At 41.0% G+C, this 27,177-nt stretch overlaps 1 protein-coding gene across 3 annotated transcripts in view; it reads left to right on the plus strand.

Annotated features, from left to right (window-relative positions):
• Positions 1–27,177, plus strand: part of HELZ (helicase with zinc finger) — a 173,917-nt gene that overhangs the window by 18,660 nt on the left and 128,080 nt on the right. Inside the window, exons 4-7 of one of the 3 annotated variants that reach the window (XM_017855843.1) lie at positions 7,340–7,571; positions 10,214–10,249; positions 23,872–23,996; positions 26,096–26,152. In XM_017855843.1, the coding sequence (XP_017711332.1) occupies positions 7,358–7,571; positions 10,214–10,249; positions 23,872–23,996; positions 26,096–26,152 (432 nt within the window). In that variant the 5' untranslated portion in view covers positions 7,340–7,357. Of the gene's footprint in view, positions 1–7,339; positions 7,572–8,244; positions 10,250–16,244; positions 16,310–23,871; positions 23,997–26,095; positions 26,153–27,177 lie in introns of those variants that run through there. The other 2 variants (XM_017855841.1, XM_017855842.1) reach the window with 2 other exon arrangements.

The raw sequence follows: 27,177 nt of genomic DNA on the forward strand, positions 1-27,177 counted from the left end.
TTTTTTTTTTTGTATTCTTTAGTAGAGACGGGGTTTCACTGTATTAGCCAGCGTGGTCTCGATCTCCTGACCTTGTGATCCGCCCGTCTCGGCCTCCCAAAGTGCTAGGATTACAGGCTTGAGCCACTGCGCCCGGCCTGGACATCCTTTTATGTGCTTGTTTGTTATCCTTATATCCTCTTTGCAGAGTATCTGTTGACATCTTTTGCCCAGATTTTGTTTGGTTTTTTGTTGACTGTTGGGAGTTCCTTTCTTTTTTTTTTGAGATGGAGTCTTGCCCTGTCGCCAGGCTGGAGTGCAGTGGTGCGATCTCGGCTCACTGCAACCTCTGCCTCCTGTGTTCAAGCGATTCTTCTGCCTCAGCCTCCCCAGTAACTGGGATTACAGGCACACACCACCATGCCCAGATAATTTTTGTATTTTTAGGAGAGATGGGGTTTCACCATGTTGGCCAGGATGGTCTTGATCTCTTGACCTGGTGATTCACCCGCAAAGTGCTAGGATTACAGGTGTGAGCCACCGCACCTGGCTGGGAGTTCTTTATATGTTCAGACCGGAATCCTTTTTCAGATAAGTGATTTGCACAAAATTTCTCCCAGTCTCTAGCTTGTCTTTCATTCTTTTAACAGTGTCTTTCATAGTACAAAAATGTTTAATTTTGGTAAAATTTATCAATTTTTCTCTTTTGTCAGACTGTGGTAAGATGAATCAATTTTAGAACAAGTTTCTGTTTTATAAAAGTGGTAAAAATTAACTTAGGGATTGGATACTCTCTGAAAGTTGACTTTTGTGGAAGGATGCAAATGTTACCATTTTATGGAAAGATGGTACTAATTAATACACTCCTTCATCTTGAGACACATAGGACTTTTGCTTAACCAAGGAGATAATTGGCTTAGGGGTGTGTGTGTGTGTGTGTGTGTGTGTGTGTGTGTTTACATTTTTTAAAATGGTAATCACTAACGTGGTTATTAACACAGACATACTTTTTATAATGCAGAACTATGTTAACTCTGTTTCAGAATTAAAAGATGATATTTTACTGTCACATTTGGTGCTTTGGGAGTGCTGGACTTTGAGTTTTTACTCCGTTGGAATAGCATTAGAACCTTAGTTGCTTGTGGGCTCAGAATCAGTGTCATGGCTAAAAGTAGGAGTTGTCGGACTGCCTTGACTTGAATCCTGCTTCTGTCGTTTACAGTGTAACTGGGAGAGTTAACTTACCCGGTAAGTTAACTCTGTGCTTCAGTTTCCTCATCTGTGAATGGGAATGATAATAATAACAATTCTAATATCTACTTTATAGGGTCATTGTGAGGATTAAATTAGATTATGTACATGTAATCGACAATGAACATTCAGTAAAAGCTTGTTGTTATTACTGAAGTAACTTTATAAGTTGTTAAAACAAATGCTTTGGGCTTATATATGTATATATAATATTTTTGAACATAAACTCAAGATTTTGTTGTCTTCATAATAAAAGACATGTAGAACCGGATCATTTGACCCTTTCTCTTCTTATCTCCTTCCAGTTCAAAATGCTTAGATATTTTTGATAGCCAGCATTCTCTTAGATCTGTTTGGGCTCAACACACTCAAGTCTTAGCACAGTCTTCTTTGTAGTTTTAGCCTTTTTCTGGAAGATTGGCTTAGTTTTTCGACCATAGCCACTCTGTTTCCTGTCATAACGCCACTTTCCCTGGGCATACAGAGAATACTTGCCCTTCTTGTACTGTGTCACTTTGTGGGGTTGGTGCTTGCCATACTTCTTACAGAAAGTCTGGTGGATTTTAGCAACGTTTACTGTGTTTGCGTGAGCACTATGGGCATGGAAAGCTAGGCTTATATTTTTAAGACACAGAAGAATCATATATCACACTAAGCCATTTGTCTCCCATACTCACTTATTTTTTCTCTTTACACTTACTGTTATTAGTAATAAATAACACAATCATTGTTATTAATAATCGTGTATACACTGTTTTACAAGACAATTATCAGCTCATTTGGTACTGATCAAATTATCTAAGTTAAGACTGTCTTGGTTCCAACTGCCTGAAATACCAACCTAAACTAACTTCAGCTGGAAAAAAGTTTCTTGGCTTACCTAACTTCGAAGTCCAGGCACAGCTAGCCAGAGCTGGATTCAGGGGTCAGGTGATATCTTCAGGACTCAGTTTCTCCCTGTGAATCAGCTCTGCTTTTTCTTGTATAGACTTCAGTTACTGACACTGTAAGAAAAATGGCTGCGGTATGTTCAACCACCTGTAGCTTCTCAGAATTTAGATTCAGCTGGAAGGAGTATCAGTTTCCTTCCCAGAAGCCTCAGCAAGTCTCGTGGTGTCTCATTGGCTCTTACAGGGTCATATGTCCTACCCTGAGCCAATCCCTGTGTTCAGGACTGGGAGGCTCGTATTGGCCAGTTAGTGTCACATGCCACCCCACATCCTGGTGGATGCTCTTCAGGAACCACATGGTCTGAGAGATGGGGGGAGGTGAATTCTCAGAGGAAAATTGTGGGCTTTTATTACCAGGAAAGGGAATGGGTATTTGGTGGCAAAACAACTAATGTTCATTGCATGGTATTAGTCTCTTTTTATAGGTCAGCAGCAGATCAGAGGAGTTAGTGGATTTAGATTAGAGTGCTGGTTTCTGATTTCAGCTTTCTTGCTTGTGAAGTCACATCCTCCAAGTCAGTGTTTCTCACAGGGATAGGAGTTTGCAGGAAATTAGTGTTTTATGTTCTTTTGATAGAAGTTTGGATAGTTTTTTTTTTCTTTGAGAAGGAGTCTTGCTCTGTCGCCCAGCCTGGAGTGCAAAGGTGCAATCTCAGCTCTCTGCAACCTTCGCCTCCTGGGTTCAAGCAGTTCTCCTGCCTCATCCTCCCGAGTAGCTGGGACTACAGGCACGTGCCACCACACCCGGCTAATTTTTTGTATTTTTAGTACAGACAGGGTTTCACTGTGTTAGCCAGGATGGTCTTGATCTCCTGACCTTGTGATCCACCCGCCTCTGCCTCCCAAAGGGCTGGGATTACAGGCGTGAGCCACCACGCCCAGCCAAGTTTGGATAATTTTGAACAGGAAGAGAAAGAGTCAAGACAGATGGGGTGGACCTCAGCAATGGGCGAATGTGATGCTTCTTCCTACGTTAGTGTGCCTAATGTGACTCAGCTCCAGTGACTTCCATTCCCTGGGCCACTCTGTCCCCATGGGAAAAATCCTTAGAGACCCAACTTAGTATCTGCCCTTGAATCTGGCTGTTAGGTTCAGGTAGCAGGATCACATACAATAGATACAGATGTATCGGTATGTCCTAGACAGGGGTGTCAGCTACACTCTTGAAGTGTATCTGGGAGCTGGCCTTGTTTAGAAGTACTTCTAGATCTCTCACTGTGTATTATCCACAGTCCATTTTAGCATGGCCTGAGATGTTTTCTCATTTTGACTTTGACAGTTTTGCTTTTATGCTTGATAAACCACTTTAGCTTCTTCAGAAGGAGTGGGTACAGTAAGGTCATGCTGTTTTCTGAAAAACTCGAAAAAACAGCTGAACGGAGCATGCATTGGATTGAATTCCACACTACAGCTAGGTGACCCTACTGTGATTCAGGTAGACCTTGGAAACTAGGTATCAGGACCTGATTAACAAAGGTAATCGGGGTAGATATTCACTTCTGAGGAAGGCACCTGGGTCATAAATTGAGTCATTTCCTCTCAAAGCTCCTGAAATTCATAGTTCTGCCCTTAATCTCTACTTATATATTAATGTTACCAAGATCTCTCTGACTAATATGCTTGGGGATCAATGTTGATAGTAGTCTTTGTGATCATCCCTCATAGCCAGATTTAGGGTTTAGCTAATCCTTATCAGTGACTTACAGATACACTTATTTCTCCAATGGCTGTTCTTTGCGTAATCATTACCGGTGTATTGAGATGGAGAAAATAGGTGAAAATAATTCCTCTGTCAAGTAGGTAAAGTAATTACATAGAATAATACTTTATTGTTTGTACTCTATTGTATGTTGAGATCAGTAAAGTGATTTCAGCTTTATATAGGCTAGGGAGGCCAAGGCGGGATGATCTTTTGAGGCGAAGAGTTTAAGACTAGCTTAGGCAACACAGTGAGACCCTGTCTCTACGAAAAAATAAAAAAAAAATCAGCCAGTTGTGGTGGCATGCACCGGTAGTCCCAGCTTCTCGGGAGGCTGAGGCAGGAGGATCATTCCGAAGTGTGAAGCTACAGGAGCTATGATTGCACCACTACACTCCAGCATGGGCTGCAGAGCGAGACTCTTTCCGCCCCCCCGCCCCCCAAAAAGCTTTATATAAAGTGAAAATAAGGAATTTTAGGGACATAATAATAGCTAACACTTATTGAGCACTTATGTCCCAGGCATTCTTTTAAGTACTTTATAGGTATTATTTCACTTAATCCTTACAGTAACCCTAGGAGGTAGGTATTAGTTGTGTTCCCAATTTAGAGGTGAGCAAGTTGAAATAATCCATGTAAACCCACTTGCCTCAGGCCATGCAGCTGGAGAGTGGTGCAGCTGGTGAATTCTGAACACAGGTCCTCTGGCTCCTAGTCTGTGCTCTGGATCACTGTGCTATACTCATTCCTAAGAAAGATTTTAGCTGGTACATTATTAGCTTTGTTTTCTTACTACTTCTTTTTGTATTATTTGTCTGGATGTGAGCTGGGAGTTCTGTAGGGAAGATTTGCTAATTCTAGGGCCTCTGGTATCCATGGACTTATGAATCTTGTGTTGCTGTTATCTGGCAAGCAGTGTGTGCTTGTCTACGTTAGTAGTTCTCAACTAGAACTGATTTTACCCTCTACAGATGTTTACTGGAGACATATTTGGTTGTCACAAGTCAGGGGATGTGCTGCTGGCATCAGCTGGTAGGGACTAGGGATAATGATTGCTAAATAACCTACAGTGCACACAACGGCCCACAACAAAAAATTATTAAGCCCAAAATGTTAATAGTGTTGATATTTTATATCTGGACTAGATCATAAGTTAGTAATTCTTTTGTAATGCCACTCATTGTCTAATGGGCAACATTGCTGTAGTGATAAAGAAATTGTTTTTGACTTTTGTTGAATAATTGATTTCACCCACATCAATATATGTTTGTATAAGAAGCATACATACCAACTGTGACTTAAATATTTAAATCCCTTTACCCTTAAACTAAACTGGGAATTACAGCCCCTTCCCCCGCCCCCTGAGGAAGTTTAAATGGAAACCATGTAGAAAACCAAAGGTAAGTACTCTTTTTGGAGGGGCGGCGGAGGGGGGGGGGAGATTATCTTAATAACACAATTAGATTTCTCTTTTTATATAAAATGTTAATTTAAGCTTGGTGCAGTGGCTCACACCTGTAATCCTAGCACTTTGGCAGGCTGAAGCGGGAAGACAGCTTGAGCCCAGGAGTTTGAGACCAGGCTGGGCAACATAGGGAGACCCCGTCACTACAAAAATAAAATAAAAACAATTCAGCCGGACGTGGTGGTGCATTCCTGTAGTCCCAGCTACTTGTGATACTGAGTTAGGAGGATTGCTTGAGTCTGGCAGGTCAAGGCTGCAGTGAGCAGTGATTGTGCCACTCCACTCGAGCCTAGTAACAGAGTGAGACCCTGTCCCAAAAAAAAGTGTTAAAATTAAAAATTCCAAACTGAGAAAAGTAGGGAATATTATATTGTACCACATGTGTAAATCCCCAGTATTGAACAAATGCTGACAGATACTGTTGAAGTCCTGTTTGAACTCTTCCTTAACTCATTGCCTAGCTGTTTCTACTGTTTTGGTAGACCAAGAATCTCAAAAGCTAAAGGGGCTTAGACCTCTTCAGATGTCTGTCATCTTGCCTCTTGCCACTCTCTATGGGCTGCCCATCAATGACTTTTCTCCCCTCATCTTGCACTGCAGTTTATTGGCAGCAAATGGCTGTAGCACAGTGAGGAGAGGACAGGGCCCATGTGTCATTATCAAAGGCGGGAAGGCTGGCAGAGAATGTATATGTAGGCTGGAGGCAGGCGGAAGGGACAAAGAAGTACCAGGAAGCCAGCTGGTTAAGGTGGAAGGTAGGGAAGAGCAGGAGAGAGAGAAGGTGGATGCAGGCGTGGAAAGCAATCTGTAAGTCTGACAGAGATGGTCAGCAAGAGTGACTGTTTGTAACAGTATTGTGAATGTCAGGTCAAATGATGTCGGTCTTCTGTGTCCAAGTTTACTGCTCCTGCTATAAGTGATATAGCTAGGGAGAAACAATGTGTAAATTCCTGCTATTTCTTACTTGGACTATTTTAGTGATCTCTTACTAATGGCAGTGCTTGCCATTTCTTCCCCTGTGGCAAGCCTGTGGTTTCTTCTGCTTCTAACCAGTTCTTTATAGAGCTAGTCGGACTTATATTTGATAGATTCCTTCCTTATTTAAAAAATTTCATCTTGTTCCATTGCCTATGGAATAAAACCCTCGCTTCTTGTTGTGGCATTTGAGGTCATTCATAGTTTCTCTTACTCTTCTGCTGTACCTTGAGTTTAGGCTGTGTATTTTCTGCCGTTGGTGATTTCACTTGAACTCTTCTCTCTGAAAAGCTCGCATTTGCTCTCTCTATCATCTGTATGGTGAACTCCTGTTCACCTTTTGCAATCAGCTCATTCCTTTAGGCAGATGGAATAAGTCTTTTTTGTAATTGTTCATTTGTGCTTTGCCTTTCTTGCTAGAATCTGAGTTTCTTGAAAGCAGTGATGACATGCCCTGTCTTTGTATTCATTGCTGCTAGCACAGGGCCTAGCCCTCGAGAAATGTTTGTTGAATTGAATTAATGGACAGTTCAAACAGTTCCAACCAGTTTTTTAATTGGTGGGAAATAATCCTGCATGGTATAGATTTTAGTTTTCTGCAATCATGGTCACAGAACTGTGAGAATGAAATTAGGAAACTGAAATTTGGAGGTTTGGATATGAAACGTTTCTGTCCCTTTGGTTAAGAAAGGGAATCCTTTATGGTTTGTTGGATACTTTGCAATATTCACAGTCATATTTCATTTCTAAATTTGTCTCATTTATAAATTTGTTATATTGTTGGTATGATCTTGGCTTATGATTGACATTTTGCTTGAATCTTAGTAAAGACTTCATAAAATATCAAAGAGAAGTATAGATTTTGTAGCATCAATAGCTGCTGCTTAGCCATGACCTTGATCAAAAGGCTAGCTGAGAGTATTCAGATAGATAATTAAGCCAGCTGAGATAGGAATGGGGCTAGAATTTATAATTAATAAGTTTTAAAAACCTTCTCTTGTTCTTTCTCCCTGTCTGTAGGATTTTTGTCCCTGAGTCATGGAAGACAGAAGAGCGGAAAAGTCATGTGAACAAGCATGTGAATCACTTAAGAGGCAGGACTATGAAATGGCCCTCAAGCACTGCACAGAGGCCCTTCTTTCTCTAGGCCAGTACTCCATGGCAGACTTCACAGGGCCTTGTCCTTTGGAAATAGAACGCATCAAAATCGAGAGTCTTCTCTACAGAATTGCCTCATTTTTGCAACTGGTGAGTAAACACTGTCAATAAGCCAATGCTGAACTATGTAAAATGGCCTTTTTCATTGAGTGGGGACGATACAAATAGCTAATTCTGGGCCGACGAGATGTGAGTGAAGTGGCTGGTGATTGCTGAGTATCTTTGATGGCAAGGTAACTATGTTTTTGAACTTTGAAAATTGTACTACTTTAGGGCATTTTGGACTATGCACTCACTCAACAAGTATTTATTGAGTATGTACTGTGTACTAGACACTGTTCTAGGTTCTTGTTATATATATTGATGAAAGAGAAAGAAAAGTCTCTTCTTTATGATACTTTTTCTAGTAGGAGAACAGAAAATAAACAATAAACATTATAAAAAATAAACACTGGCTGGGCACGGTGGCTTATACTTGTAATCCCAGCACTTTGGGAGGCCGAGGCAGGTGGATCACGAGGTCAGGAGTTTGAGACCAGCCTAACCAACATGGTGAAACCCTGTCTCTACTAAAAATACAAAAATTAGCCTGGCATGGTAGCACGTGCCTGTAATCCCAGCTACTCAGGAGGCTGAGCCAGGGGAATCGCTTGAACCCAGGAGGCAGAGGTTGCAGTGAGCCGAGATTGCACCACTGCACTCCTCCAGCCTGGGTGACAGGGTGAGACTTCGAGACTCTGTCTCAAAAAAAAAAAAAAAAAAAAACCAAAAAAAACCACCATAAGTTGTTAAAAGGTAGTAACTGCATGAAAAAAGGAGAACAGCGCAGGGGAGGTTGGGAATATTGGGGTTAGAGATGGGGTTACCATTTTAAATAGAGTGGTCAAGGCAGGCCTCATTGAGAAGGTGATAACCAGAGGCAAGGGGTTGAGCCATGTGTAAAGCTGGTGGAAGAGCATTGCAGGCAGTGGAAACAGACCCAGCAGCAGAAGCATGCCTGCTGTGCTTGAGTAGCAGCTAGGAGTTAGTTTGGCCAGAATAGAGTGCACGTGGTGGAGAGGTGGGAGGACTAAAGCCTGTGGGGCCTGCTGGCTCATGGTAAAGACTTTGGTTTTTATTCTCTGTGAGTTGGGGAGCTAATTGCAGGGCTTTAGGCAGAGGAGTGGCGTGATCTAATTTAACAGGAATTGTTTGACTTTTGTGCTGAGAATAAACTGTAAAGGGATAAGCGTTGATGCAAGGAGACTAGGTTGGAGACTATTAGAATAATCCACGCCAGAGTGGCTCAGATCAGAATGGTAGCAGTGGAGACAGTGAGAAGAACCAAAGCTAGGTTTTGGTTTATACATTGAAAATAGAAGCAATCAGGTTTCCTAATGTATTGAACGCGGGGAACGAGGGGGAGCAATCGCAGTTATTTACTTCGATTCTTTTTGTCTGAACAATTGGAAGAATGGTGTTTCCTTCAACTGAGGTTAGACGGCTACAGCTGGGGAGGAGGTTTTGTTGGGGAAGGTGGGAGTTGAGTTTTGGACATACTGAGTTTGAGATGTCATTCAGATACCCAGCTGAAGATGCTGAGTAAGCAGTCAGATACGCACGTATGGAATTTGGGAGAGAGATTCATTGAAAAGTGTGGGACAGAAGTGCTGTATGACATCTTGAGCCTGTGTAGAATCACCAAGGGAAAATGAGCATTATAGAGAAGAGGTGAGGACTGAGGGCCGAGTCTTGGGCTGCTACAGTGTCAAGAGGTTGGGGAGCAGAGCAACAACCTGCAAAGCAACCTAAAGAGCAACCCTGAGGAAGGGGGAAAGTGTGAGAGTAAGGAGTCGTGGTAGCCACGTGAAGGAAGGAAGTGTGTCCAAGTGAGGAAATGTTGAGTGGTGTCAGCAGCTGCCAAGAAAGCCATGAGAATGAGTCTGAGTGGGCACATGTGAATCGTGTGGGTCCATGTGGATGCAGTGGAGGTCACTGGTGATCTCATGAGAGTGGCTTCCTTGGAGTAGTGGGTGAAAGTCTGCTTAAAAAGAGAGCTTAGGAGAGAATTGGAGGAAGGAATTGAAATACAGCAACATAGACAACTCTTGAGGAGTTTTGCCATGAAGAGACACCAAAGAGAAAAAAAGAAAAAGAAAGGAGAAGGAAAAGAAAAGGAATGGTAGATAGTGGGAGAGATAAAGTCAAGGGACTTTTTTTTTTTAGATGGGAGAAATAACTGTATTTCTGTATAGAAATGAGCCAATCAAAAGCAAAAAATTAATGATTTAGGACAAGTCGAGGAGGCTTGCTGGAGTTGCTGTACCTGCGTAGGCGGCTGAGTTGATCTGCACAGGTGTAGGTTGACTTTAGAAAGGAGCACGATAGTATGTCTGTTAACAGGTAGAAGGAAGACAGAGTGTATGCTGGGAAGTCGGGAGACACGGTGACAGTCTATGAAAAATTCTCTTCTTGTGGCTTCAGTTTTCTCAGTAAAGCTATTGGTGGGGAAGGAGGTGCTGGTGAGTTAGAGAAGGTGAGAAGTAGGATTTGGGGTCCATGGACTAGGAAGTACGCTATGACGTTTATTTGTAGAGTGCCCTATAATCCTCAGAGGGCACATGTGTTAGCTTTGCTCTGTGAATAGTAAGTTTACAACATTAATGATTAAACTTTGAAACAAAGCCAAGTTTCCCTTTGACAACATTTCTGTTAAAAGCAGCTCTTGAAATACTTATCTTGTATTTTGTTTTGCAGAAAATTATGTGCAAGCTGATGAAGATTGTAGACATGGTATGTTTAAAAGTGAGACTCTTTTGAATTATTGAACTGAACATGTTTAAGGTTTGATTTTTTTTTTTGGGGGGGTGCTAATTTAAAAAGTGATGATAATGTTTAAAAAGCCCACCTTACTGTGGGGGCTAGTGACTGATTTGGATGATGACATTCCCACTAAGCTGGGCATACCTGTGAACATTGCTGTTACTCATGAATGTTTATGTTCTTGTCACTCCCCTGGGAATATTGATGATGTGTCCTTTTAAAGTTTGTGTGAGGCCGGGTGTGGTGGCTCACGCCTGTGATCCCAGCACTTTTTGGGAGGCCGAGGTGAGCGGATTACAAGGTCTGGAGTTTGAGACCAGCCTGGCCAATATGGTGAAACCCCATTTCTACTAAAACTGCAAAAATTAGCTGGGCGTGGCGGCGCATGCCTGTAGTCCCAGCTACTTGGGAGGCTAAGGCAGGAGAATCGCTTGAACCCGGGAGGCGGAGGTTGCAGTGAACTGTTACCGTACCGCTGCACTCCAGCCTGGGCGACAGAGCGAGATTCCGAGACTGCATCTCAAAAAAAAAAAAAAAAAAAAAAAAAAAGTTTGAATAGTTCTAGTCACAAGGGCCAAAGTTTAAGAAATGTAACTCACATTGAATAAAATGTTAAGCTTACCTAGATACGTGGAAAGGATGGGCCTGTCCCTCCTAAAATATCTTTCCTTGTTGATCAGAAGATCTTCCTTAGAGAGGAGACTAGCTAGAATGCTCTTTAGTAATTTTTCCTGTTTTTTCCCCTCCTCTTTGAGACAGAGTCTTGCTCTGTCTCCCATGCTGGAGTGGGGTGGGGTGATCACAGCTCACTGCAGCCTCTACCTTCCAGGCTCAAGCAGTCCTCCTGCCTCAGCCTCCCAAGTAGCTGGGACTACAGATGTGTGCCACCACACCTAGCTGATGTTTTTATTTTTTGTAGAGATGGTTTTACCGTGTTGCCCATGCTGGTCTCTTACTCCTGGGCTCAAGGGATCCGCCCACCTTGGCCTCCCAAAGTGCTGGGATTACAGGCATGAGCCACCACGCTTGGTTTCCTGTTTCAGGCAGGAAATTGAGATTAATAAGATTCTTGCTCTTCAAGTACTCATAGGAATCCTTTTCTTTGTGGTTGTTGCTGTTTACTAGAATGAATCTAGGAGTGAGTGGGAGAAGAGTTCACTGTACATTCTCACACACATTTGGTGGAATTGTTTGCAGAATTCAGCGATTTGAATAATGCAGTGTTTCATTCATCCAGAATTTGGGGGTAATGGTGCTGAGATATTTAACACGAGTTAAATTTTTTTTTCCCCTGCTTACTCCTTTGTGTTAACACTTTAAAAAGTATTAGGCCGGGCGTGGTAGCTCATGCCTGTAATCCCAGCACTTTGGGAGGCTGAGGCGGGTGGATCACTTGAGGTCAGGAGTTCAAAACCAGCCTGGCCAATATGGTGAAACCCCGTCTCTACTAAAAATACAAAAATTAACCAAGCATGGTGGCACGTGCCTGTAATCCCAGCTACTCGGGAGGCTGAGGCAGGCAAATCATTTGAACCTGAGAGGCAGAGGCTGCAGTGAGCCAAGATTGTGCTACTGCACTCCAGCCTGGGTGACAGAGTGAGACTCTGTCTGAAAAAAAAAAAAAAAGTATTAACTATGTTTGCTGTAAACTTTACAAAACTATATTACATACTGTTGTGGCCGTTGAACATAATTTAACCATTCATTAAAGATTCTTTGACCTTTGTTCACCTCATTTCCTAGAATTATATGCTTTGAAAGTTAACTAGAAATTAAGAGATATCTAGTAGAATTTTCCTTTAAAAAAATCCCTGCTATCTATGGGAATTTTAAAATTACAATGAGCAAACAGTAATAAGTTAAATAATATAGAGGAATAATTTATCCTTCCCCCATCTGAAGAAATTATTGTTATAAGTTTGCTGTATGAGAAAGGTCTTCTGTGCCTTTATAGTGACAAACATAAGTGCTTATGATACATAGAGAGTTTTTCCTTTAAAAATTAAAAAAGAGTTATATTGTGATCATCACCTAGCAGCTTGCTTTCTTACATATCAGTATACCATGAATATTGTTCTAAATTAATACACTGGCTCCAATTCCTGTTTAATATTCCGTGGCGTGGTTGTGCTGCTCTTTATTCAACCATTCCCATATTGATGGGCATAGGTGGTTCTGCTTTTCTGGTTTGTCATTATAAACCATCCTATAATAAACAGGTTCTTTCTTATTGTTGCCCTTTATAGGATAGTCTTAAAAGTTGGATTTCTGGGTTAAGGAGTATGTACACTTTTTATTTTATTTTATTATTATTATTATTATTATTATTGTTATTATTTTTTGAGATGGAGTCTCACTCTGTCGCCAGGCTGGAGTGCAGTGGTGCGATCTCAGCTCACTGCACCCTGTGCCTCCCAGGTTCAAGCGATTCTCTTGCCTCAGCCTCCTGAGTAGCTAGGACTACAGGCATGCGCCACCATGCCCAGCTAATTTTTGTATTTTTAGTAGAGACAGGGTTTCACCATGTTGGCCAGAATGGTGTCGATCTCTTGACCTCATCACCTGCCTGCCTCGGCCTCCCAAAGTGCTGCGATTGCCTATAATTTTAATAGACACTGTCAGAGTAGTTTCAGATGCACACACCCACAGCAATAGACGAGACTGCCCAGTCTGTAATCTATCACTGAAACCTGTCAGTGTTGAAATTTTGCCAATCTCATGTGTGAGAAATAGTTCCTCTTCAGTTTTCATTGCCCTGAGTACTAGTGAAATTGATGCAGTCTTGTTATTTTGAAGATGTATAAACGAAAGTCTTAGAAAGTTCAGTGACTTAGGGAAAGTCATACAAAAGTAAATGCTGAAGGAGCATATGGACATATGTTGCATTATTCTGTTAACTGTTTTACTTAGCATTTTAAAATTAGGTGCTATTTCACAACTTTTGAATCACTAAAATATGAGTTTATCCATTGCCTAAGATAAAGTTGTCATGAAATGAGTATGCTTCTGTGGTATTGGTGGAGTATGGAATGGAATGCAACTTGGTAATATATTCATACCCTTGGCCCACTAATCTCATTTCTGGGATACTATCCTAAATCAGTAATCCAAAAGAGAGAAAATATTGTATACAGAGTGGTAGTCATTGCAGTGCTGTGTATAAAAGTGAAAAATAGGTTAGCTTGCAATAAGGAAGGAGTTCATTAATTACATTCTACACATTCCTTGTTCCTGTTTATGTGATAAGAGCTTGGAAAATCGTCATTTTTTAAATAAATCCAAAAGCAGTATATCCAGAGTTGTTTATTTGAAATACACATTTGGAAATATTGGCCAAGATTATACATGCATATTAATAGTTGTAGAGTTCTGCTGTTACATGTAATTTTTTTCTTTTCAACTTTTAGTAACATTATTTTTGTGTAAGATGAAATACTATGGTTAGACAGTAATAAAAAGCAACATGTGAACCTCAGCCTCTGTTAGTTATAGTTTTGTAATGCTAAGATGCTTCCAGGGATGGTCATGGATAGCTCATAGTTTAAGCACCCCAGACCGTTGACTTCTTATGTTTGCATTTTATATACAGTGTAGCCTTTTTTTTTTTTTTTTTGAGAAGGCATCTCTCGCTGTCGCTGTCGCCCAGGTTGGAGTGCAGTGGTGCGATCTCAGCTCACTGCACCCTCTGCCTCCAGGGTTCAAGCAATTCTCCTACCTCAGCCTCCCCAGTAACTGGAATTACAGCCACCCACCATCATGCCCAGCTAATTTTTGTATTTTTGTAGAGATGGGGTTTCACCCTATTGGCCAGGCTGGTCTTGAACTCCTGACCTCAGGTGATCTGCCCGCCTCGGCCTTACAGCATAGTCTTGATGTCTGTTCTCTTACTGTCAGGCTATCAATTTGCATTCCTTGCAACTCTCAACATGCCTCATTGCAGCTATTCTCCCTGTCCACTTGCAGCTTCTGACCTACTGTGGGTTAGGAAATCAGACCAGCAGTCTTCATCATGGAATTAAAAAACAATCTTTTATTTTCCTTCCCTTCCCCCTTTCTTCTTTTTTTGAGACAGAGTTTCATTCTGTCGTTCAGGCTGGAGTGCAGTGGTGTAATCTTGGCTCACTGCAACCTCTGCCTTCCGGGCTCAAGCAGTTCTCCCGCCTCAGCCTCCTGAGTAACTGGGATTACAGGTGTCTGCTACCACGCCTGGCTAATTTTTGTATTTTTGGTAGAGAAGGGGTTTCACCATGTTGGCCAGGGTGGTCTTGAACTCCTGACCTCAAGTGGTCCATCTGCTTTGGCCTCCCAAAGTGCTGGGATTATAGGTGTGAGCCACTGTGCCCAACCCATTGTTTCTTTTTTAATATGAAAAATGTAAGACATACAAGAAAGTAGAGGAAATGATATAATAAACATTCATATTCTCAAAACTATGATTGAACAACTAATGTTTTGCCATATTTACTTCATTTTTCTGAAATATTTAAGAATAAAGACATCATGACATTTACCCCAAAATACTTCAGTATGCCTCTCTAAAAAATAAGATCAAGACCGCATAACCACAATATTATTATTAGCATAATAGAATTGATGTAATTCCCTAATAATTCCCTAACCTATCTAAAGTCCAGTCCTTAATCAAATTTACCTGTTTTTCTGTCCCCAAAGTTTTTTTTTTTAATGGCTGATTTGTTTAAACCAGGAACTGATTAAAGGCTATAAAATTTTAAAGCTGGAATTCTGCTTCAATAAGAGTAAACATACTCTGAGTTAGGACCCAAGGGCACCTTTTTAAGTTCCTGGGTTTCAGTTCCAAGTTCATTGTTGTATTCTGGATAGTGAAGATTGCCAAGCCAGTGACAACTGGGTAAGTGAGGTAGTTAAGTCACTTTTCATTGTCTGAACATCAGTCGTATTTGGCATAACACAAAAACTTTGATGAAATAATGATTCTATTTTTGCCTTTGGAATAGTCATTATATAGGAAACTTACTTTTCTTTTTCTTTTTTTTTTTGAGATGGAGTCTCGTTCTGTCGTCAGGCTGGAATGCAGTGGCGTGATCACGGCTCACTGCAACCTCTGCCTCCTGAGTTCAAGCGATTCTCCTGCCTCAGCCTCCCAAATAGCTGGGACTACAGGCATATGCCACCATGTCCGGCTAATTTTTGTATTTTTAGTAGAGACAGGGTTTCACCATGTTGGCCAGGATGGTCACCATCTCTTGACCTCGTGATCTGCCCGCCTTGGCCTCCCAAGGTGCTAGGATTACAGGTGTGAGCCACTGCGCCTGGCCATTTTTTTACACTAAGAAAAGAATGATGTAAATGGAGAAAGTAAAATCAAAAGAAAGTAATCTTATCAACTAAGAGTATTGTACCGCTTGTAATATGTAGGTTAAACTTAATCATCGTAAACATCAATGAAAATTTTTTATGAGGCTGTAAGATTTGTAAACCCTAGCTGAGGGTTTTGTTAATGTAAGAAGTCATCATTGCAAACAAAGGGGCTTGGGTCGTCTATTGACGTTTATTGTTGTGAGACTTGGCCTGTGAAGTAAAGGATTCAGTAATCAGCAACTGCTGTTAAAGAGGCTGACTGTTAGAAAGGCAAATTGATAGGCGATTGGTTGAAATTTCTGTACTCTCTCTGGGGGAGGAAGTGATATCTGTAACTATCTTTCTTCTCAAAAGAATTTGCTTATTTGGAGATGGCGTGTCATGGTGTCACCCAGGCTGGAGTACAGTGGCGCGATTATAGCTCATTGCAGCCTTGAAATCCTGGGCTCAAGTGATCCTCCTGCTTCAGCCTCCCCAGTAATTGGGACAACAAAGTATGTGCCAGCACACTTGATTAATTTTTGTTTTGTATTTTTTGTAGAGATGGGGTTCTGCTTTGTTGCCCAGGCTGGTCTTGAGTGATCCTGGCTTCAAGCGATTCTCTTGCCTCATCCTCCCAAAGTGTCGGGATTACAGGTGTGAGCTACTGCACCTGGCCCTCAGAAGAGTTTTGATTAAATAGTTTCTATGGTAATTAAAAATCTTATTGCAAAAAATATTTAATGAATGGGGTAACAGTATTTATTTAGAATTATCACAGGGTTGGGCCCTCTGAAATATGTTGTTTAGTCAAATTATCATTCCAGTTTTACAGATGAGCAGACAGACTTTGTGAGAGTAAGTTACTTGCTTAAGACCACAGAGCCAGTCCAGAGTGGAAGTGTGGTTTTGAACTGAAGTCTTTCTAATCTGAAAGGGCGTGCTGCTTTGCTTTATCCTCAGCTACTACTTGTGTATACTTCAGCTTTGTTTTGTTTTTGAGACAGTCTCGCTCTGTTGCCCAGGCTGGAGTGCAGTGGCGCAATCTTGGCTCACTGCAACCTCTGCCTCCTGGGTTCAAGCGATTCTCCTGCCTCAGCTTCCTGAGGCAGCTGGGATTACAGGCGCCCACCACCATGCCCGGCTAATTTTTGTGTTTTTAGTAGTGATGGGGTTTCACCATGCTGGCCAGGCTCGTCTTGAACTCCTGACCTCAGGTGATCCACCCATCTTGGCCTCCCAAAGTGTTGGGATTATAGGCGTGAACCACTGCGCCCGGCCTACTTCAGCATTTTGCAGATGTTTTTATCTCCTTTAGCCTAAAAACTTGGAAAACAGGCACAAAAAGAACTGTATTATTCTAGAAATGAAAAAAATTGAGCCTCAGGATCACTTAAATAATTATAATATTAGTGTGCTGGAGACAAGAATTTCAGTATTTAAGCTCCTGTGCCATACCATGTTTTTGTTTGTTAATTCCCCAGGCTTTCAAAATAGAGATGCAGTTCAACAACCAACCTACCTTCTTTCCTTCCTGCCTTCCCTTCCTTCCTTCCTCCCTCACTTCCCTTCTCTTCCCTTGCCTTGCCTTTGCCTTTGCCCTTGCCTTTGCGCTTGCCCTTGCCTTTGCCTTGCTTTCGCCTTTGCCTTGCCTTCGCCTTTGCCTTGCCTTCCTGCCTCGCGTCGCCTCTCCTCTCCTCTCTTCTTTCTTTTCTTTTTTCTTTTTTCTCTTTTCTTTTTTTTGAGACAGAGTTTCAATCTGTCACCCAGGCTGGAGTGCAGTGGTGTGATCACAGCTCACCTCAGCTTTGATGACCTTCTGGGGCTCAGGTGATCCTCCCACCCCAGCCTCCCAAGTAGCTGGGACTATAGGCAGATGCCACCACAATCAGCTAATTTTTGTGTGTGTGTGTGTGTGTGTTTTTTTTTTTTTTTTTTTTTGTAGAAATGATGTCTTGCCATGTTGCCCAGGCGTGTCTTGAACTACTGGGCTCAAACAATCCTCCTGCCTCGGCCTCCCAAAGTGTTGGGATTACATACGTGAGCCACTGCACCCAGCCTTAACAACATTTCTTAATTCATTGTTTGTTGGATCCAGTTACAAACTATTTTTTTAAAAAATTTATGTATATATAAGCTTTATTTATTTCAAACTCTTTATTCTGAAATAATTATAGGTTCACAGGAAGTGGCAGAGATAGTACAGAGGTCCCATGTACCCTTCACCTACTTTCCCCCAGTTGTTATATCTTACGTAACTAGCACCATATCAAAACAAGGAAATTAACATTAGTACAAGGAGTGTGTGTATTCTGTGTCATCTTGATCATGTGTAGACTGATTTAACCACCAACACAATTAAGATACAGAACTGCTCCATCATCGTGAAGATCTCCCTTGTGCTGCCTCCTACCTTTTACAGTTTTTTTTTTAAATTTTTTTTGTTGTTCTTTCTCAGGAAATGTACTACTCCTTTACAGTCACACTCAACCACCCTTCCTTACTACCTTTCCTAACCCTTGGCAACCACTAATCTGTTCTTCAGCTCTCTAATTTTGCCACTTTGAGAATGTAATAAAGAGTTTTCTCTTCATTTGTGGTTCTTTGTTCCAAAATGAGGTTGATAACATGGAAAAGCAATTTGATTATTTTAAATAACACTTTTAGGAAAAAAAGTAGCAGTGTTTTGTACTTGGCAGTATTTGTACTTCAAATTACCAGCGAATTTGGAATGGAATCATACAGCATATGACCTTTTCAGATGGCTTTTTTGCACTCACCATGGTCCTCTTGAGAGCCATCCATGCTGTTTTTTGTTTTTGTTTTTGTTTTGAGACAGTGTCTTGCTCCGTCGCCCAGACTGGAGTGCAATGGCTTGATCTCAGCTCACTGTGCCTTCAGCCTCCTGGGTACAAGCAGTCAGCCTCCCAAGAAGCTAGGATTATGGGTCTGCGCCACCACACCTGGCTAATTTTTTTTATTTTTAGTAGAGATGGGATTTTGCCATGTTGCCCAGGCTGGTCTCTAACTCCTGGCCTCAAGTGATCCGCCTGCGTCAGCCTCCCAAAGTGCTGGGATTATAGGCTCGGCCTTTATTTTCATTTTAAATTCAGTTTCTGAAGTGTTAGTTCTGAGAGCATGATTATATCTAAGCAATGAGTTATTTTATTTTATTTTATTTTATATTTATTTTATTTATTATTGAGACGGAGTCTCGCTCTGTCCGCACCGGGCCTGGAGTGCAAGTGGCTGGATCTCAGCTTCACTGCAAAGCTCCCGCTCCCGGGTTTTACACATTCCTCCTGCCTCAGCCTCACCGAGTAGTCTGGGACTACAGGCACCCGCCACCTGCCCTGCTAGTGTTTTTTTCTTCGTATTTTTTGGTAGAGACGGGGTTTCACCGTGTTTAGCCGGAATGGTCCTTGATCTCCTGACCATCGTGATCCACCCCGTCTTCGGCCTCCCAAAGTTGGCTGGGATTACAGGCTTGAGCCACCGCGCCGGCCGAGTTATTTTTATTTCATTACTGACCTAAAGATTTAGTTTGTATGTAATGAAAAAGTTTTTTAGAAAGCTTTTGGAAAAATCACCCTTCATTAGGCTAAGCTCTTTAATAAGACAACGTCAGAAGTAACTAAGGATTTGATGAAATAAAAACCTAGTCCAGTATACGTGACTCCGCTGTGGTACCAGTGCTTTGGGGATACTGAGGCGAGTGGATCCACCTGAGGTCAAGCGAGTTCAAGACCCAGCCTAGCCAACATGGTGAAAACCTGTCCTCTATTAACAAATGCCAAAAATCGCCAGGTGTGGGTGAGCACGCAGCTAACCAGCTACTGTGAGGCTGAGGCAGGAGAATTGCTTGAACCCAGGAGGTGGAGGGTTGCCAGATGGAGCCTAATCTGACACTGCACTCCAGCCTTGGCGACAAGAGTTGAGACTCTATCTCCAAAAAAAAAAAAAAAAAGGCGGGCGTGGTGGCTTATGCCTGTAATCGCCAGCACTTTGGGAGGAGAGGCAGCGCGGATCACATGAGGTCAGGAGTTTCGAGACCAATCTGACCAACATGGAGAAACACGCTACTAAAAATACAAAATTAACCGGTAATCGCTTGAACCTGGGAGGCGGCGGTTGCAGTGAACCTGAGATCATTGCCACTACTCCAGCCTGGCAACAAAGTGAAACTCCATCTCAAAAAAAAAAAAAAAAAAAAAAAAGCCAGGTGCGGTGGCTCAAGCCTGTAATCCCAGCACTTTGGAGGCCCGAGACGGGCGGATCACGAGGTCAGGAGATCCGAGACCATGCTGGCTAACACTGTGAAACCCCGTCTCTACTAAAAAAAATACAAAAACTAGCAGGCAAGGATGGCGGGTGCCTGTAGTCCCAGCTACTCGGGAGGTTGAGGCAGGAGAATGGTATAAACCTGGAAGGCGGAGGTTGCAGTGAGCTGGGATCTGGCCACTGCACTCCAGCCTGGGCGACAGAGCGAGACTCCGTCTCAAAAAAAAAAAAAAAAAAAAAAAAGAACAGGTGTGACTCACGCCTGTAATCCCAGCACTTTGGGAGGCCGAGGTGGGTGGATCACCTGAGGTTGGGAGTTCAAGACCAGCCTGACCAACATGGAGAAACCCCATCTCTACTAAAAATACAAAATTAGCCGAGTGTGGTGGCAGGCACCTGTAAGCCCAGCTACTCGGGAGGCTGAGGCAGGAGAATCACTTGAACCCGGGTGGCGGAGGTTGTGGTGAGCCGAGATCACGCCATTGCACTCTAGCCTTGGCAACAAGAGTGAAACTCTGTCTCAAAAAACAACAACAACAACAACAACAAAAAAAACAAGAAAGTCCTAATATGGTCATATTACTGAAAACAGTAGAGAATAATACTCAACATTTACTATAAGCTTGTTTTAAGATTACTTTCCTTATAATAAGTAGGTAATTTTTTACAAGCAAGGGGAATTGCATTTTAATTGTTAATCCTTGCCTTGTGATAGCCAGAGGCTATTGAACCCCAGCAAAGATGTATTTTGCCAAAACAGTTCAATGAATATTACTCCTTTAAGACTACTCAGTATCTAGTCCAAAATATTCTAAGAAAGACGTATTTCACGTGTTAGAAAATATCACAAAAAAGATACACAGTGAGCTGACGGAAGTCCTCCTTTGTAACTCCTAGTAAACAGAAAGGAACAATTGAGTTTGAGAACAGTTGTGTGCACACAGTATAATCTCACACATAGTTGATGGGAAGAGAATTTATCTGCAAGGAGCTGTAACTTTTTTATAGTTGTTCAAGGTTATATTATTAATGTCATCTCTTTTGGCAAGTTCAATTTTTATAGCTAAGACAAGTTTAATAATACAGTAGGCCATACTTTTTTTTCCCCCAAGCCTTTTCAAGGTAATAAGGAACTAGATTGGCAGCATTGCAATTTAATTTTGTTATACAATACAGTAGCAGGAGAGGTTTTTATCTATAGTTATTGACTATTTCTATGCCATAGTTTTTTACATGGGATCTTCCCATACATAAATTGAATTGCATTTAAGGGAAACAGGAAGAAAGTACGTCAGTACTACTTCATGTCTGAAAAAGAGATGGAAAAAAGGGAAACATAAATTTGACAAATATTAAGATTTTCATACAGCAATGTAGTGGAAGCAACTTTGCAAAATGAAATTCAGCAAATACCTCATACAAAACCAAATATCTATGAAACATGTTTGTAAAATGTTATGTGATTTAATACTCTTTAAGTGTGACATCATATGAGGTTGAAATATTCTTAGACTTTTCATTCCTGCAAACGTTTTCAGCTCTTGACAACTAGTTTCTTAATATCTCAGTTACTAAAAATGAACTAAGATATTTCCTCAGCAGTGCTCAGTACTGCTGTAAAATTTTTAGAAGGGGAAGGTAATATGTAGGAAACTCTTACTTATGCAGGAGACTGCTACTTTTCTAATTAGCATAATTAATCTTTATCACAACCTTATGAAGTAGCTACTGTCACCTCCATCTGATAGGGGAGGAAATAGGCTTAGTGATGTAACTAATCCATACCTTAGTAGAGTGTCATTTTTCTTCAGAGCAATTTTTTTTTTTTTGAGACGGAGTTTCGCTCTTGTCCCCTAGGCTGGAGTGCAGTGGTGCGATCTCGGCTCACTGCACCCTCTGCCTCCTGGGTTCAAGCAGTTCTCCTGCCTCAGCCTCCCGAGTAGCTGGGATTATAGGTGCCTGCCACCATGCCTGCTAATTTTTGTATTTTTAGTAGAAACGGGGTTTCACCATGTTGGCCAGGCTGGTCTTGAACTCCTGACCTCAAGTGATCTGCCCGCCTCGGCCTCCCAAAATGCTGGGATTACAGGTATGGTGCCACCATGCCTGGCAAGAGCATTTTACATGTATTATTTCATTTAATCTTTAATGGCAAATTTATACATGTTTCTATTTTACAGATGGCCACACTGAGGGTCAGAGAGATAAAGTAACTTGCCCAAGGTCAGATTTGAAGAGTTTTAGGAATAGTAAGATCTGAGGGAAATGAATACTTACCTTGGAACTTTGTAAGACACTCGAGAGATTCTTAATGATACCTTATTGGAGTTTTTCACTTAATTGGAATTATCTAGTGACTGTTGAGTAGATGAGTGATCTGTAATATGGATGGATTGAAACAATGGATTTGTCCAAACTAAAAATAATTGAATAAAACCCTTTCAAATACAGAGAGACTGTAACTTTCAATTTAGTAATCTCATTCAATAAAGGGTATATGTAAAGATCTTTCTTATGGTGTTATTTTTAATAGTTAATAATTGGAATTATCTTGCAAGGGAAGGGTTAAATAAGTTGATGTATCTACTTGATAGAACATTATGTAGCCAATAATATGATAGGCACTGATCAGATGGAAAATACTGAATGTGCTGAGGGCAAAAAAGTAGAATACAAGCTGTCATATTGGCATCAGTTACAGTCATTGTAAATATTATGTGAATATTGATCAGAATTGGAGGAGAAAATGAATAAGTGAAAACTGTTGAGTAGTGAGATTATGATGAACTTTTTTGTTTGTGTAATAAAAAACAATATGAGAAGATATATTCATAACAACAAAAATATGAACAGATCCAGTGGACTTTATATGTATGGTATGTTATACTATACTTAAAAGAGACATTTCCTTGGAAATAATTTAAAAAATAATTTCTAAAATATTTTCTTTCAGCAAATTATTTTCTTGCAAAGGAAGCTAAAGTATGTACAAACTAATAATAGAACCTTGGACTTAGTAATGCAGAGAAGAATACAGATTGCTCTGCTAGTTGAACCATTAGCAGTTGCTGTGAGAAATCATCTCAAATGACATGACATAAAAATGAGTATATTCTGTTTTGTTAGAAACATGATCCTCGTGATTGTGTTAGATTAAATCTGCAAACCCTTGCAAACAATTTGGGTAGCATTTTCTATGGCCACTGGGCCATTGGATTCTTAGTAAATCTTGTTGGATTTGATAAAGACTAATTCCTTTTTTTTTTTTTTTTTGAGACGGAGTCTCGCTTTGTCACCCAGGCTGGAGTGCGGTGGCGCGATCTTGGCTCACTGCAAGCTCCGCCTCCCAGGTTCACGCCATTCTCCTGCCTCAGCCTCCCGTATAGCTGGGACTACAGGCGGCCGCCAACACACCCGGCTAATTTTTTGTATTTTTAGTAAAGACGGGGTTTCACCGTGTTAGCCAGGATGGTCTCAATCTCCTGACCTCGTGATCTGCCCTCCTCAGCCTCCCAAAGTGCTGGGATTACAGGCGTGAGCCACCGCGCCCGGCCCTAGACTAATTCTTAATTGCTTAGGAATATCTAGTTGAGATTTGCAGTTTCTATTCTTATTCATTTTAATGGTACCCAGTCTTATGTCACTGTAAAAAACATGAGAACTTTATTCAGCTAAGTCTGCAATTTAAAAGCCCTCGTTTACCCAGTTCGTAGGTTGAACAGTATTTTTCCCTCGAGAGCTTTAGGATTGATTCTTCCTGTGATTTTGATCTCAACTGGTTGTAAGTTCGATATGTTTATTGCCGCATGTTTTTTCTTGTTCTTATATGCCTGTTTTGGACAGAACAGAGATACCACTGCTTCCCTCTAGTATTTGAAGTTATTGTTTTAACATATAAAAAACCATGCGTGTGCTAGTGTGTTAATACTATAATCAAAAAAATTGTGCATTAAATGTCCATGTGGTTAATGATGGCTGTTCTTTCATGGCAGTGCTGGGAGAAGGACTGGCCAAGGGAGAGGATGCCTTTCGGGCAGTGCTTTGCTGCATGCAGCTGAAAGGGAAGCTCCAACCTATATCCACCATTCTTGCCAAGTCACTGACGGGAGAGTCCCTGGTATGTTGATAAGCTCTAATTTTGTATGCCTGAAAACAGATTTTTATTTGATTCCTTAGGTATATTGTGGGAAAAAAAGTGTATCTTTTTTTCTCTTAGTTCTTATTAGAAAGCAAAATTCACGAGTATCCTGAGATGTAATACCTGTTTTTCTCTTCTTTCTTTCTTTTTTTTTTTTGTGACAAAATCTCAGTCTGTTGTCTAGGCTGAATGAAGTGGTGTGATCACTGCACACTGCAGCTTCAACCTCCTAGGCCTAAGCGATCCTCCTGCCTCAGCCTCCTGCGTAGCTGGGACTACAGATGCGCACCACCATCCCTGCTAATTTTTGACTTTTTGTGGAGACGAGGTCTCATCGTGTTGCCCGGGCTGGTCTTGAACTCCTGGGCTCAAGTGATCCATCCTCCTTGGCCTCCCAAAGTGCTGGGATTTCAGGCGTGAGCCCCTCTTCTTTTTTCAAGACCAAACTGATGTTTAATTATTGATTCTTGTAGTTTGTGATTATATGTATAAGAATTATAGATACTTTAAAATAATTTAGGTTAACTAAGTGATTTTCTTTGAAGATAGGATTTAACAGAGCCTGAGTTTTAAAATGCTGATGTGGACATATGATCTGATAGAGTTCTTAAATTCAACAATTTATTTCATAAATGTTTAAATCTATCCAGACTAAGTAATAAGGGCTTCTGTTTCTTTTCATATGTGTGTAAGTAATATCCATAACCTCTCTGATGGAACTAGCTAACTCTATTCAGACTTTATAATCAATTTTGTAAATGTAGCATTTGATTTTTTTAAGTGACGGGGTCTTGCTATATTGCTGAGGCTGGAGTGCAGTGGCTATTCACAGGGGGTGATCATAGTGCACTGCAGCTTTGAACTCTTGGGCTCAAGTGATGCTGTTTCAGCCTCCTCAATAGCTAGGGCAATAGGCATGTGCCACTTGCTCAGCACTGTGTTTAATTTTTTGGCTTCTTTTTGGTTGAGATAGTTGAAAGACTACTTTTGAAACTTTGGAATTGATAATCTGTAGAAAGTGGAAGAAAAGAGCTATAACCTTTTTTTTAAAAACCAATTCGTAGCTTATGAAATTTGTTGATAATTTTCAAGAATCGTAATGAGAAACAGAGCAAGAAAGTATATGTATACTTTGCTCTGCTGTGTGAATTCCCTGTATCTTACCTATTCTTCTGAATTGATATAGGTGATAAAATTAGGAGGCAGATTTGTGCTTTTACTGCAAATATTAAAGAACTGTATTTGGTTAAAAAGAAGTTAGGAAAGTACTTGGTGGTATATTTTTGAGTGTAATGTATTGGCCCATCTCGGGATAGTTATTTTCTAAGGAATTATTGTGCAGTGACTTGTTTAATTATGTTTGTCAGTGTCTTTTGATTTCACCAGATTCACAAATGAACTTAAAAGCTAAAATTTATTAGCATAGAAAATTATATAGCTATTTAGTTCTAAGTAGATGATAAAGGAATATATCTCTTCTTTGTTATTAAGATTGTCATTAAAGGGCTTTTCTGTATAAGTTAAGTATATTACAGTTTTACCTGTTGTTTTAAATTTAAAACTAGTAAAGAGTAATTTGCTTTTAAATCTCAAATGAAATTTAGATTTCAGAAAAGTATTTTCCTTTTATTAAAGAGTCATTTTTAAAGTGGTGTGATCAGCTTATGAATCTTTCTGAATCATGGCTGAGTTCACCATTTTGTACATAAAAGCTTATTAATCTTAGGGAAAAGGTTAAAAACAGCTATAGATTATTTTCCTTTTCATTTATGCTATCTTGCTCTGTGGTGGTGCCTGTTGTTAATATTTTCTTGAATTAATTTTAATTAATGTAAGGTGAATACAGTGGTTTTACTTACCAGAAAAGGCACTCTGTATAGTTTTTCCTGTTAACCTTTTAAACTTTCCTTGTAGATGTGTTGCTTTATTATCATTGTTAATAGTAGTAGCGATGAGGGATGAGGATAACATTGTTTTTTACAAATAAACTTCAGAAACAACAGAGGAATTGAGCTAAGTTGCCATAATAAAGAACTAATATACTAATTGGTTTTTCTCTTTTTTATTCACCCTTTCAGAATGGGATGGTAACAAAGGATTTGACAAGACTAAAAACACTTCTTTCAGAAACAGAGGTAAGACCATTTCAGTGGATCTGTTTGGAAGAGTTTGACTCAATCTGTCTAGTAAGCATTATGTATTAAATTTTGGAAAGCCTTTGTGACATCAGCCAGAAGGCAAGTCCGTGAAGGTGGGGCAGTGGTACTGCCAGCCTACCCTCGTAACCCCCGTAACCCACAGTCCCATCCTGGGAACGCTGCTTCTCCTGTACAACAAATGATTGGGAAAGTTTAGTTTTTAACTACTTCTGGCTACTAGAAAATGAAATTCTATCATTAAAAATGAGATACTCCTCAAGCCTTATTTATTTCTTATTTATTTATTTGAGATTGGGTCTCGCTCTGTTTACCCAGGTTGGAGTGTAGTGGTGTGATCGCGGCTCACTGCAACCTCAACCTCCCTCGGCTCAGGTGATCCTCCCACCTAAGCCTCCTGAGTAGCTGGAACTACGGGCGCATTCCACTGCCTGGCTAATATTTTATTTTAATTTTGCTAGAGATGGAGTTTTGCCATGTTGCCCCGGCTGGTCTCCTGGGCTCAAGTGATCTGTCTGCCTCTGCCTCCCAAAGTGCTGGGATTACAGGCATGAGCTACCACACCAGGCCTTCTTTTTGTCCCTTTTAAAGCACCTGATGGAAGTCTGTGACTTAAGGACTGTCTTTGAGGAATGTGTTTAGGAGATGGAAATAATGTGTGTGAGGATAAATAGTGAACAAAAAAGTACTTCAGTGAAGGACTTGGAGGACACATGGAAGGTCAGGGACAACAGTGGCATGTAAAAGGCCCTGAGCAGGCCGGGCGTGGTGGCTCAAGCCTGTAATCCCAGCACTTTGGGAGGCCGAGACGGGTGGATCACGAGGTCAGGAGATCGAGACCATCCTGGCGAACACGGTGAAACCCCGTCTCTACTAAAAAAAAATACAAAAAACTGTACGGGGGAGATGGCAGGCCCCTGTAGTCCCAGCTACTCGGGAGGCTGAGGCAGGAGAATGGCGTGAACCCGGCAGGCGGAGCTTGCAGTGAGCCGAGATTGCGCCAC

Source organism: Rhinopithecus bieti, unplaced genomic scaffold, assembly GCF_001698545.2.
Source record: "Rhinopithecus bieti isolate Rb0 unplaced genomic scaffold, ASM169854v2 scaffold_39870, whole genome shotgun sequence".
Lineage (NCBI taxonomy): Eukaryota > Metazoa > Chordata > Mammalia > Primates > Cercopithecidae > Rhinopithecus > Rhinopithecus bieti.